The 12,439-nt window shown below is 36.1% G+C and overlaps 1 protein-coding gene across 1 annotated transcript; it reads left to right on the top strand.

Annotated features, from left to right (window-relative positions):
• Positions 1-5,933: 5,933 nt before the first annotated feature.
• On the top strand, positions 5,934-12,174 carry LOC113055688 (keratin, type I cytoskeletal 19-like). Its single transcript, XM_026222082.1, has 9 exons — positions 5,934-6,287; positions 6,994-7,119; positions 7,389-7,471; positions 7,630-7,786; positions 7,874-8,029; positions 8,537-8,662; positions 10,852-11,072; positions 11,186-11,271; positions 11,374-12,174. Exons 1-9 carry the CDS (start codon positions 6,003-6,005, stop codon positions 11,478-11,480), a joined length of 1,347 nt encoding a protein of 448 aa, XP_026077867.1. The 5' UTR covers positions 5,934-6,002; the 3' UTR covers positions 11,481-12,174.
• Positions 12,175-12,439: the final 265 nt, after the last annotated feature.

Genomic DNA, 12,439 nt, shown 5'->3' with positions numbered 1-12,439 from the left:
GTTTATGTGGTTATTTGTGACCAATCTATTTTTGTTTTCTTAAAAAAAAAACTACATGGTAACAGTAAAGAGAGTATAAAAATGGTATGAAAACACTAAAAGGGTGAATATATATATATATATACACACACACACACACAAACTGACCCCTTTAATACATGATCAATTGCTTGGTAACTCAAATTGCTAATCAGCCAATCACATGGCAGCAATTTAAGCATCTAGATGTGTTGAAGATAACTTGCTGAAGTCCAAACCAAGCATCAGAATGGGGAAGAAAGGGGATTTAAGTGACTTTGAATGTGGAAAGGTTGTTGGTGACGGGCTGGTCTGAGTGTTTCAAAAACTGCTGATCTACTGGGATCTTTACGCACAATCATCTCTAGGGTTTACGGAAGAATGGTCAGAAAAGGAGAAAATATCCAGTGAGCGGCAGTTGTGTGGACGAAAATGCTTTGTTGATATCAGAGGTCAAGAGGTCAGAGGAGAATAGAAATAGAAGAGTAGAATACATAAGAATAGAATAGAAATTGAATAGAATAGAAGGAAAACTTAGGACCATGTGATATTTCAGTTTTTCTTTTTTTAATAAATCTGAAAAAAAAAAAAAATCAACAATTCTGTGTTTTTCTGTCAGTAGGGGTGCTGTTTGTACATTAATGAGGAAAAAAATTTACTTAAATTATTTTAGCAAATGGCTGCAATATAACAAAGAGTGAAAAATGTAAGGGGGTCTTTCCATACCTACTGTTGTGTGTACTGGCTGTGTATATATAAATGTGAAATTCGCACCTGCATGACACTCACACACACACACATATTGTTGCAAATAGCTTATATTTAATGACAAGTTTTTACTACACAATTAAATCTCTGTACTCCGGCGCCCAAAATCTACCCAGCCTTGATAATCTGTAACGCAGTCCCCCCGCTGGATGATTTCTACTGGAAACACGAAGAACAGCAAGTAAGAGTGAGGCTTCGTTTCTTCGAATGTTTCTACCTCCAGAGACACGCACCTGACAGTGCCTGTAAGAGCTGCCGGGACACGAGCTCGCGCTGATCCTCCGGTACATGCACGGAACGACTCACGCGGGCCTCCAGTCTCGCGGGAAACCGTCCCGTCGCCTTTGTGTTCACAGCTGTGTCTCTGGACAGAGGAGAGGCCACACAAGCCACCGCCAGCATCGCTATAGCGGTCAACACGATGCACTTGGCCATCATTTCTGTGAAAAACAACAAGTGTTTAAAATAAATGTTAGTATCAACAAAAAATTCCCACATTCGTGCTAGAAATCTAACATAAAGCTTCAGTAGGTAACTTTTGTAAAAATATATTTTTTACATATTTGTTAAACCTGTCATTATGTCCTGACAGTAGAATATGAGACAGATAATCTGTGGAAAAAAAATCAAGCTCCTCTGGCTCCTCCCAGTGGTCCTATTGCCATTTGCAGTTACAGACCGCTCCCTTTAAGAAAACAACCAATCAGAGCTGCAGTTCGTAACTTTGTTTGTGTTCAAAATGTAGAAAAATGTATATAATAAGCGAGTACACCATACTCCATTTTCCAAACCGTGTTTTTAGCTTGTCCTGAATCACTAGGGTGCACCTATAATAAGTGTTTATATTCGGACTATTTTAGGCCGAATAAACATAAACAGAGAGAAGTAGCTCGGGCTACAATGTTCTTCCGCAAGACGCAAGCAGTTCTGTTTATTAACAGCTAGAGCGTCAAAAGTTACCAACTGCAGCTTTAAGATGTTAATGTAAAACAGATTTTGAAATGGTTTCTTGCTGGTTCAGGCAGGTTTAATGATTGGTCAACTAGCTGTGTTGTCCAGAACCCAGCTTTAAACCAACTAAAGAGCAGCTTATTCATGCTAATGACCAGCTAGAATCACTTACAATATTCAAACACACAAAAAGCATCAGTTTTTCATCAGCAGGATGGTTTCTTCAACATGGACATATCAAAAATTAAGAAAAAGCTGATTTACCTGAATTTTCCTGAGCCAAAAACGTTTTCGGCAGGGTACGAATAAAGACTTAATCCAAAATAACATCTCAGTCCCTTTATATATATTTTTGTCAGGTAAAAAAAAATGAAGGTGTGAATCAGTGGAGTCGGATCATTATTGTTCAGGAGGAGCATGACAGTTAAATGAACATGGGAAATTCAATAATCAGTTCTGAGAATTTAACATAGCAAACATTACAGAACCAAATGATCAGGAAAGTCATGGAAAACAGCATTCAAATTAATATGACCTCTAAAAAAGAATTAGCCGTGGATTTTTTCTTCACGTCAGCATCCGAGTTCTCATCTAATCAGTTGTCCTAATGTAAAATTATATGATGTGCTATCAGTAAGTGTCCTTTTTAAAACTGTCTTATTGATTCTGATGAACTGATGGAGAAAGGCTGTGACAGAGCTTTTGATTTTTATTGCCGAGGAGGAGTCTGTTGCTTCCTTTCAGGAACATTAGTTTTATGTACCTAAAGATTTTACTCAAGAGCACAGTTCTCTGCTATCGTGTGAGTGAGGTGAACAAACAGTTGCCAGTCCACCATTGAATGCATAGCCAGAAGGTATATGACATCAGATACTGCTCAATTCGATGTGTTGCATTTTCCACCTTTCCTTATCTATAGCATTGGTATTGATGACATAATGACATAATCACATTTTGTCAAATCTGTTTTTTTGTTTTTGTTTTGTGGTAAACATATTGGACACATCCAGTTCACATACAATGACTGAAACATTTCTAGTTTGAGCATTTTTACATTTCTGATTATTTATTTTTTTAATACACAAGGTAAAAAAGTCAGAATGAAGCAACTGTTCTGTCATCATAATTAAAATAAAAAGCATAATTACACGTATTAAATGATTGAAAAGAACAAACCCTAAAGGAATAGTTTACTCATCATTTACTCCAAGAAAAATATTCTGAGGAATATACCTAACCAGTTTTGGTTACCACTGAATTTCATTGACGATACAATAATAACCTCAAAATATTTATCTTCCACAGAATAAAGAATGTCACGCAGGTTTCCACAGACACGAAAGTGAGTAAATGATGACAGAATATTTATTTTAAAACATATTTCAACAAAAGTGCTTCACTATTAACATTGAAAAAGCTTGTGTCTTCAAAAACCAAAGTCATGTGTTCCAAAGCAACATTGAAAGACCTTGAAAAACTTATTCTAAGCAGTTTTGAGATTACACTCTAGAGAAATTATTTTTATGGAGGTAATTGAATGCCTAATAGATTTGCATACGCAGGGTAGGAGTTGTGGAAGTGTACATAAAACTGTAAGCATAAATTAAATTTGCATGCACAAGAGAAGCTTTGTAAAACTGTGAATTGTGTTCCAAGCGTAAGAAATTTTTTTTTGCAGCATTTTACTATTGTTAGTGTAATTCATGTGTTATGAAACTGCATCTGTATGTGTGAAAAAACGAACTGTTGCAAATGTCTAAATTAATTGTTGTGCATGTGGGGCAAAGAGTTCCCAACATAAACTGATATCATCTTTCTTTTCTTTGCGCTTACAATTTTGGCATGATTCTCTCACTAACTGATCTTTTCAAGCGAGGGGGAGGGTGGGACCACCACCTTCTTGTAGCCAATCACATGAGGCTCTGCTGACTCTCCATTTACTCTTATCTGATTGGTTCAATAAACACATCATATGCCAAAACATTAATCTTCATTTAATTCCAGATCGTTGTAGCTGCCAGATTGGTAAATAATAATAATAATAAAAAAATAACAACTTGATTATACAAATAAAGTGACGATTTCTTTACCTGCCGCAACCTGCGGGGTCCACGGGTTATGAGACGACCCGCGCATCACTATTCCCTAGTGGCTGGGAACGTAGGATTCCCACTCGATTAGTTACTTTAATTTGGATATATATTTAGACATCATTAAAGATATTTTTGATCAAAGTTGTATTATTTTATTTTGATTTGAAGGGTAAGTTTTTGCCTTAGTCAAATCTGGACACAAATAAATGATTTTGTTGCTCACACTTGCTTCCTATGATAGCTTGATCAGTCACATGAAAGTGATTAGAACTATTAAAATTTCTAAATATACGGTCTGGAAAAACGGACAAATTCAGATTCATGTAGCTTTATTGGTTTAGTAAAAAGGTTTTACAAAGTATAGCACTATGATACTTTAGTGCTGAGCGATGTCACATAACATCATTGTGATTGAAATGTTTAACAGCTCAATGGTGTATGCAGATTATATTAAATTTCAGTGTAAAGCCAAACCAATCCAATAATGTTAACATCAACTCACAACTCATTATAAACACATGGGAGTCTAGCCTAATGGTACACAACTTATTAAGTATCATGCTTTAATTCAATTGTTATATAGGCTATTTATTTTTAATGTAGCCTATGTGTATGTTAAAAGTACCATTCTGCCAGAACTAAATGAAGATTAATGTTTTGGCATATGATGTGTTTATTGAACCAATCAGATAAGAGTAAATGGAGAGTCAGCGAGAAGGTGGTGGATCCGCCCTCTCCCTCAAGCTTGCAAAACTCAGTTAGTGAGAGAATTGTGCCAAAATTGTAAGCACAAAGAAAAGAAAGACGGAGCTGTACATATCGGTTTATTTCTGGAACGTTTTGCCCCACATGCACAGTCATTTAGACATTTGCAAGAGTTTGTTTTTTCACACATACAGACTGGTTATATGCAGTCGATCTGTTTTGCAAGTCTTTAAACTGTTGTGTTCGCTTGCAAATCACTGTTAAAAGACTTGCAATGCTTTTGACCATCTTTTAGTGTCAGAAGAAATGTCAGAAGAATGCAGATTATATTTATTTTGCGTTAGTATGAAGCTGCAGTTTCACAATACTTGAAATACTTATACTTATGAGTAAAAGTAAAAATGCTGCAAATCATTTTTTCTTATGTCTGAAATGTGTTTACACCTTTATAAAGCTTCTTTTGTGCATGCAAATTTAATTTACGCTTACAGTTTTATGTACACTTCCACAACTCCTATATGCAAATCTATTTGACATTAAAATTATCTTCATAATTGTCTTTACTCAAAAGAAAGATGCTTTTAAGTGACAGATTTTGGAAATCTACCAAAGCTGAATACATGCTTTTACAAGCAAAAACCCTCTGAGTGAAAGATTTTCTTCAGAATGGGGTTGGCCTTACGAATTTGCATGGAAGTTCTGACAGTAGAAGTCAAAAAGGTTTTGAGAACATGACATGTTTACCAATGAATTTCCATTCACTCAACAGGTATATCCCCTTACTGCCAACTGCAGCAGCTAATCTGATTATCAGGGGTTACATCTGTACATTTCAAGAGATGGTGATCTGGCGTTAGGCTACTAAAGGAGAAAAAAATATACTTAAGAATTTCGTTTTTGCTTCATTCTGACACATGAATCCACATTTGAGTGTTGTTTTTTCCAAGCTTGAGAAAGAACAATGTTTGTCATATTATCTAAATCACAAAGCGAACCTGAGGAATGTTATGGTGAATGCACAAAGTAAACTGAAAATGTGTTTAAGATGTAAACTTTAATACTGTCACATAAATATGTATTAATGCTTGCATTTAAGCTAAGAAAAAAAAGTTGTCATTTTTCATAAGTGCCGCTGTTATTACTTTGAACTGGAACATGTCCAATAAAAACAATCAGTTTATTCAATAGTAAAATCATTAGTCTCTAAGCCATTAATCATTTTACAGACTTTTGAAGGTCCAAGGTGTGATTGAAGTTTTTGAAGTTAATGGTTTTAATTTGCATCTGGGCACAGGAGGCAATCGCCCACATTCCATCTATTCACTGGAACTGGAAATCTGACACTGTGTGGGATGCAGCAGGGCTATATAAGACTGTCTTTAGTGCAAATTAGTTTAAGTTTCGACATTTGTTAAGTTTCGACATTGGAAGTGACATACTAACTTCCATAGATCTTCTCACGCAGCCATGGCGGTCTGTTGCAGCAGTAAGATGTTCACCACACGGAGTGTGATCGGCTCATCTGGCCTGGGTTCCTCTAGTGGATTGGTCATGAATGGATTGGGGAGTTCAGGCGCCTCTTTGTCTTTCAGTGGAAAAAGTTATGGCAGCACTGGGGGCTTTGGTGCCCACATCTCCAGATCTTTGTCCACTTCATCCTTGACGATGGATGGTTATGAGGACACACTGAATGGCAACAAGAAGCAGACGATGCAGAACCTCAATGATCGCCTGGCATCTTACCTGGAGCAGGTAACACCTTCTATTTGTTAACTTGAAAATGTAACAGAAATGACATGATAAAATAAAATTATCTTCTAATGAATACTGATGAATGGTTTTTAAAACACATTTATATAAAAAAATTATATTGTTAATTTTTTTTTTTTTTACAATTAGTGTATAGGGTCATTAACAAAAAGATTTCTTATATATTAACTCAAAATAAAACGTTTACAATTAATAAATGTCATCTTGTAAAAGTCAGAATAAAATCCCTAAAAAAAAATGTTAATACATTTTAATAACATTCTACATAAGAGAGTGTGTCCTTTGTTATGGACCAATGCATTTATTAAATGTATAAATTATACATCGGTTTATTTTTATTTGATATTCGTATTAATTTGATTGAATTTTTTTTTTTAATAAGAAAAAATGAAATTTTAAATTGAATGAAATTGTTTATTTGACTATTCAGTAACATAATGGACATATTTTCATACAATCAGTTATAATGGTTTTACTCTAAATATTTAGGCTTAATAATACTTTTATTTATGTTATTCTAAATCATATCTATATTTCTGTATTTCCTAAAATCAAAAGATACAGACAAGACTGAACATAGCAAATTCAGCTGCATTCATCTATGAGTTATGAGTATATGTGTCATGCTTCCGTCTAGTCTTATCTTTAATGATTTTCTGAAAACCTGCGCATGTGTGTTGTGTTTTAGGTGCGCTCTTTGGAGCAGGCCAACAAGAAACTTGAGCTGCAAATTAAAGAGTTTTATGACAAGGTGCCGATGCAGAGCAAAGACATGAGTGCTTATTTCAAAACCATTTTGGAGCTCCGCACACAGGTAGAGCTGCTGTTAATCATCCCCTGAAATGACTGAAATATCATGAGGTGAAAGCTGCCTCATCTAATGCCATTATGCCATGCTATGTGTTTCAAAAACCACAAACAAATAGGGCAATCCTGTTCATACAATGTTAAGTATGTGTTACAGCTGATGTTAACAAAACCTAAAATACGGGTTCATTTCAGAGTAATTTTTATTTTCGTTGTGCTAATTTGAAAGATATGTTAACCTCCCTTGATTAAACACACATTCTCATTTGTCCAAAGATTAACAGCCGTTATATGGAGAACGATGAGCTCCGTCTGAAGCTGGACAACGCCAAGCTCACAGCCGATGATTTTCAACTGAAGTATGTGATGTGTAAACCAACACTTTCCCTTTTTCAGTTTGCAGATTTCTTTTTACTTTTGAGTGGAATTATACAGTATATTCCATATTCAGTGTTGGTTGCTTCATCTTCAGGATTCTAATTTATGAAATACTCCTTTTTCTCTTTGGCTGTGGCAGGTGTGAGACTGAAATGAACCTGCGTGTGTTTGTGGAAGCGGATTCGGTTCGGCTGCACAGGGTTCTGGGAGAGATCAAACTTGCCACTGGAGATCTAGAGAACCAGCTTACTGAACTGAAAGAGGAGCTGATGGACCTCAAGAAGAGCCATGAAGAGGTCACCTTCCCATTTGAATCGAATCTCTCCGATTTATTAACCAATTATTTCACAAGAACAGTTTTCTCTCCCCTTCGTTTTCCACAGGATCTGCAATCGTTGCAGCAAAGCGGCTCTGTTAACGTGGAGATTGACTGTGTATCTAAGTCAGACCTTGACATGGAGCTGCAGGAGATGAGAGCTCAATATGAGAAGCTTATTGAGAAAAACCGCAGAGAGGCTGAAAGATGGTTCCAGAGCAAGGTGAGCCAGTAACACGAGTTCATGTCTTCACCTTCCAGAAAAACAATGTTAGACCGAATGTAATTCATTGTTTTTTATACATAAATCACATTAATGAGTGACATGCCAGCTGTCTGATGGTATGCTTTAGAACAATGGCAGTATAAAAGGAATGTGATTGCTAAATTCAAGTTATCAGAGTCTTTCTGCCGTCAAAACCTCAGACTTCTGAATTTTGTTTTTGTTTGATCTAATGGTGGAGCTTCAGGGTTAGTAAAAGTCATACAATTCCATACTGCTGAAATCGTACTAATTCATATTTGCCACCAATATGCCAAAATGTAAAATATGTTAAATTTTTTCTCATGAGATTGGGTTGGGTCATCATCAGTTCATTTTGTAGTAATACAACATATTATGAACTCAAATGTAGGCACACAGCAGGCAATAATCAGAATAAACAGGATACAGATTCTTCTTTTTATTATCATGTATTGCTCATTACTTTATCTGTGTCATTATTTTTAGGGGGAAGTGTTGCAAACTCAAGTGACCAGCAGCTATACTGAAGTCAAGACATCTCAGACTGAGCTCACTGATCTGAAGAGAAGTTCCCAGAGCCTGGAGATAGAGCTGCAGGGGCTTCTCACAATGGTATACTCATTATCTGGTTTGTTTTTTAATGAAGCCATACCTTTCTCCGACAGGAGATATATGAAGATATTTGCTTATTTTCATTATTTCATTATTATTCCATACAGAAATGTGTTGCTACATTTGAGGTGCAGTCCCATTTTTAGTTGTTTGTTAAATTGTATCCACTTCCGGAATATAAGTTGGTCGTGAGAATTCACCTTGTTGTCCAACAGAAAGCTGCTTGGTTTAAAAGATACTGTACTTCTGCGTTTCAGTAAGAATCTCTGGATTTGTGTTCATGCAAGAGTGAAAAGGTTTCGGTTTCGCTCATGTTCCATTTGGAAACACAAAAGCTGCTTGGTTTGAAAAGTGACCCACACAGAAGTCATTTCCATACCAAACAGTCACTGAAACATAAAAAAAAAAAAAAAAAAAAAAAAACGTTCAAAAACATATTTATTCCAGAAATGTAGTAATTGACTGTTCATTTGAGCAGTGAATCATTGATTCGACCGATTTGTTCAGAACATCCTATCTCACGATTCTGACTTTTTTTCTCCCACTTTAGATTTTATTTTCCTCAGATTTGAGAGATATAAAGTGGCACTTCTGAGCAATTAAGCCAGAATTGCAAGATATAAACTCGCAATTATAAAGTCAGAATTATGAGATATAAATGTGCAAATCAGATTTTTTTCTCTTATAACGAGCAACTGGAAGTTTTTTAATCAGAAATGGATTTTATAACTCGCATCTGCAATCTCACAGTTCTGACAAATGAAATCCGAATTGCAAGATATAAACTTGCAAAACAGAAAGCTGCTTGGTTTAAAATATACTTCTGCATCAGTCATTTCGGTAAGAATCTCTGGATTTGAGATTCACGTATGAGTTAAAAAGGTCCCCTATACAGGTTACACTCATGTTCAAGTTGGACACACAAAAGCAAGTTTATATTTTGCAATTCTGGCTTTATTTATTTATTCTGAGAAAAGAAGTCAGAATTGCGAGATATAAAGTCACAATGGCAAGAATTATAAAGCCACAATCGAGAGATAAAAAGTTGAAATTACCTAATTTAAATGGGTGGTTCATTGCAATTCCACTTATTTAATGTTAGTGTGTAATGTTATTCTTTGGGCATAAACAATTTCTGCAAAGTTACGAAGCTGAAAGTTCAATACAAACAGAGATATTGTCTTTTAAAATTCTAGCAGTTTAATGCCAACAAAAACGGCTGGTAAGGACTACATCGAGTTACTTCCCGGGTTCATGACATCACAAACCCAAATAAACCCTGCCCTAGGGGAAAGGCAGGAAAGGGGGCGAGGCTACACTGTGCTGCTTTAGAGAAGAGGAAGATAAAACTAGAAATGCACATAAAAATCTATTCATATATGAATTGCGAAACTGTCTTCTAATAATTATAATGGATTCACAAGTTTCAGAATAAATGTTCTAAAGCGGCGGTTCTTAATACTGTTCCACACGTCCCCCTGTTCTGCATCTCTCTCTCTCATTCATTTCAGCTCTAGCAATGAACTGTTACATTTATACACATATTTTCACATAACTATGAGAAGCATTAAATATGGACACGGTGCAGTTGCCCTACTGTATTAGAGCTTTAAACAGGATAAAACCATAAACTGTATTAAAAGCTAACAGAAGCAGTAGCATTTACAAACAACAGCGCATCTAAAAGTATGAGACAACAAACAAAAAACATAGGCCTACCATTAAAAGCCGTGTTTGCACAGGTTTCTCTTCAATAATATAATCTGCTTCTCAATCAGGCTCAAATTGATAAGCGATATTAACAATGCCATCGTTTACAATACAGCTGGAGCACATGCTGCTGAGCTGAGGGGCGGGACGTTTGGATGTGTGCTAAAGACGGTTTAGCCAATCACAACATACTGGGCTAGCTGACCAATCAGAGCCCATCGCCTTTTCTGAAGGCAGGGCTTCATAAAATAAGGAAATGATCAGCGTGTTTCTCAGAGAAGGTACAGTGCAATGTGCAGTAAAGGTAAATTATGTGAAAAATGTATGCATTTAAAAAAAAAACCTAAGCATTAACACATGTTAGACTGCACCCCATAAACCGACGCTCGCGATAACTACTGGACTTAACATGGGTTATATTATGATTTTTCCACTTAGGTATTTAATTTACGTACTATGTGTGTACTAATTCTGCACAGAAACAAAACCTGGAGCAGAGTCTGGCTGATGTAAGCCTGCGCAATGCGGACCAGCTGAGTCAGCTGCAGTTGCGTATAGACCACCTGCAGGAGGAGCTACAGAAACTCAGTGCCAACATCCAACAACAGGCTTCAGAGTACCAGATACTGCTGGACATCAAGATGAGGCTGGAGATGGAGATCGCTGAGTACAGGAGGCTGCTGGATGGAGAAGATCACACGTATGTAGAACAGATTTGTTTTGCCGGTTTCAGTAAACTGAATGTCAGTTAAGTTGGTGAGATCATGCACTGAATCAACGTTGAGACTCAGAGCATATTACTGTTTCCTGTAGGATCTTCATCTGCACATCTGAACCTTACACGACTGAAACTGAGACAGAAACGGTGACCGAAACGGTGGAGAACGTGAAAGAGGAAGGTGAGTGAAATCAAATGCTCTCCATTGGTCCGTTCATTCAGCCAATGCAGTGTATAAATGAATGAAACCAGAAAGTAATATGTGTCTGTTGAACCCTTATAGAGCAAAAGTCTCATCGCCAGGTCAGAAAGAAGATCATTGAGGAGCAGCTTGTGGATGGTAAAGTCGTATCTTCTTCTGTTGAGGAACAAATCGAAGAAATTGACTGAGGAGATAATGGAGCAGCAAAAACAATTTTGCATGTAATCTACATTATTCAGACAAATGCTAACGCTAGGGTGATCATACGTCCTCTTTTACCCTGGCTGGGATTTCTAAATGGCCTGTATTTTCCTGTTGTTTTCATACATGCTGACGGTAACGCTTGAAAAGTAGTTTGGCAAATAGTATGCAGGCATTGTACATAATCAATCAATCGTGGCAGGCGAGAAGGTGGGATCTACAGAGAATGATCAAAGCAATGCAAATTCACACATAATACATGAGAACTGTTGAGAGCACATCAACAGAAAAACAAAGACAAAACCTGGACATTTTAGGCAGTTTAGAAATCCCAGCCATGACATGTACTGGAAAAAAGAGTACTTGTTGACATCCTAATGAAAAGATTAAATACAACAAATCAGGATCATTATTCTGTGGGAATATTGGGATTGTTGGATTGTGGGAATATTGGGATTGTTGGGACTGTTGGATTTTTTTTTCTTGCACTAAGAATAAAATGTGTTTATGATTCATTGTAAATTTAGTGTTCCTTTTTTGTCATCCAGTCACCTTTCAGAGTTTTAACCAATTACTGGTGTGATTTTAGCCACTAGGTGTCACAGTACGTCAATTTAAAGCTCGCCTGTAGTCTTACACACAGGTAAGGGTTAAAATTATGAGAGTAAAATCGTGAAGGGAGGGTGAATGTGAGGTTTTTTTATACTAAACGAAAATAAAATATTAACATCACTTGTGTCAGGAAATGGTTGTTGATTAAAATAAATTAGTCAAGTAAAATTAATTAGATAAAAACAATGAAGAGTTTTATAAAAGAAGAAAAAAGCACAAACAATAAAATATAAATAAATAAATAAATAAAAGCAAATAAACATATCAAAATATTGATATGTACTTCAAATCCAATTATAGATATGTAGGCCCAACTCTCTCTGAGTGCATCATA

This window comes from Carassius auratus, chromosome 36 (assembly GCF_003368295.1).
Source record: "Carassius auratus strain Wakin chromosome 36, ASM336829v1, whole genome shotgun sequence".
NCBI classification, from domain to species: Eukaryota; Metazoa; Chordata; class Actinopteri; order Cypriniformes; family Cyprinidae; genus Carassius; species Carassius auratus.
This window is presented reverse-complemented; position numbering and strand designations above follow the sequence as displayed.

What these genes read in the sequence shown, in the direction of transcription:
- LOC113055688 (XM_026222082.1), top strand. Translation starts at nt 6,003, where the DNA reads ATGGCGGTCTGTTGCAGCAGTAAGATGTTCACCACACGGAGTGTGATC. An exon ending in TTTTGGAGCTCCGCACACAG is followed by an intron (nt 7,120 to 7,388) that starts GTAGAGCTGCTG and finishes ATTTGTCCAAAG; the next exon opens with ATTAACAGCCGTTATATGGA. An exon ending in TCAAGAAGAGCCATGAAGAG is followed by an intron (nt 7,787 to 7,873) that starts GTCACCTTCCCA and finishes CGTTTTCCACAG; the next exon opens with GATCTGCAATCGTTGCAGCA.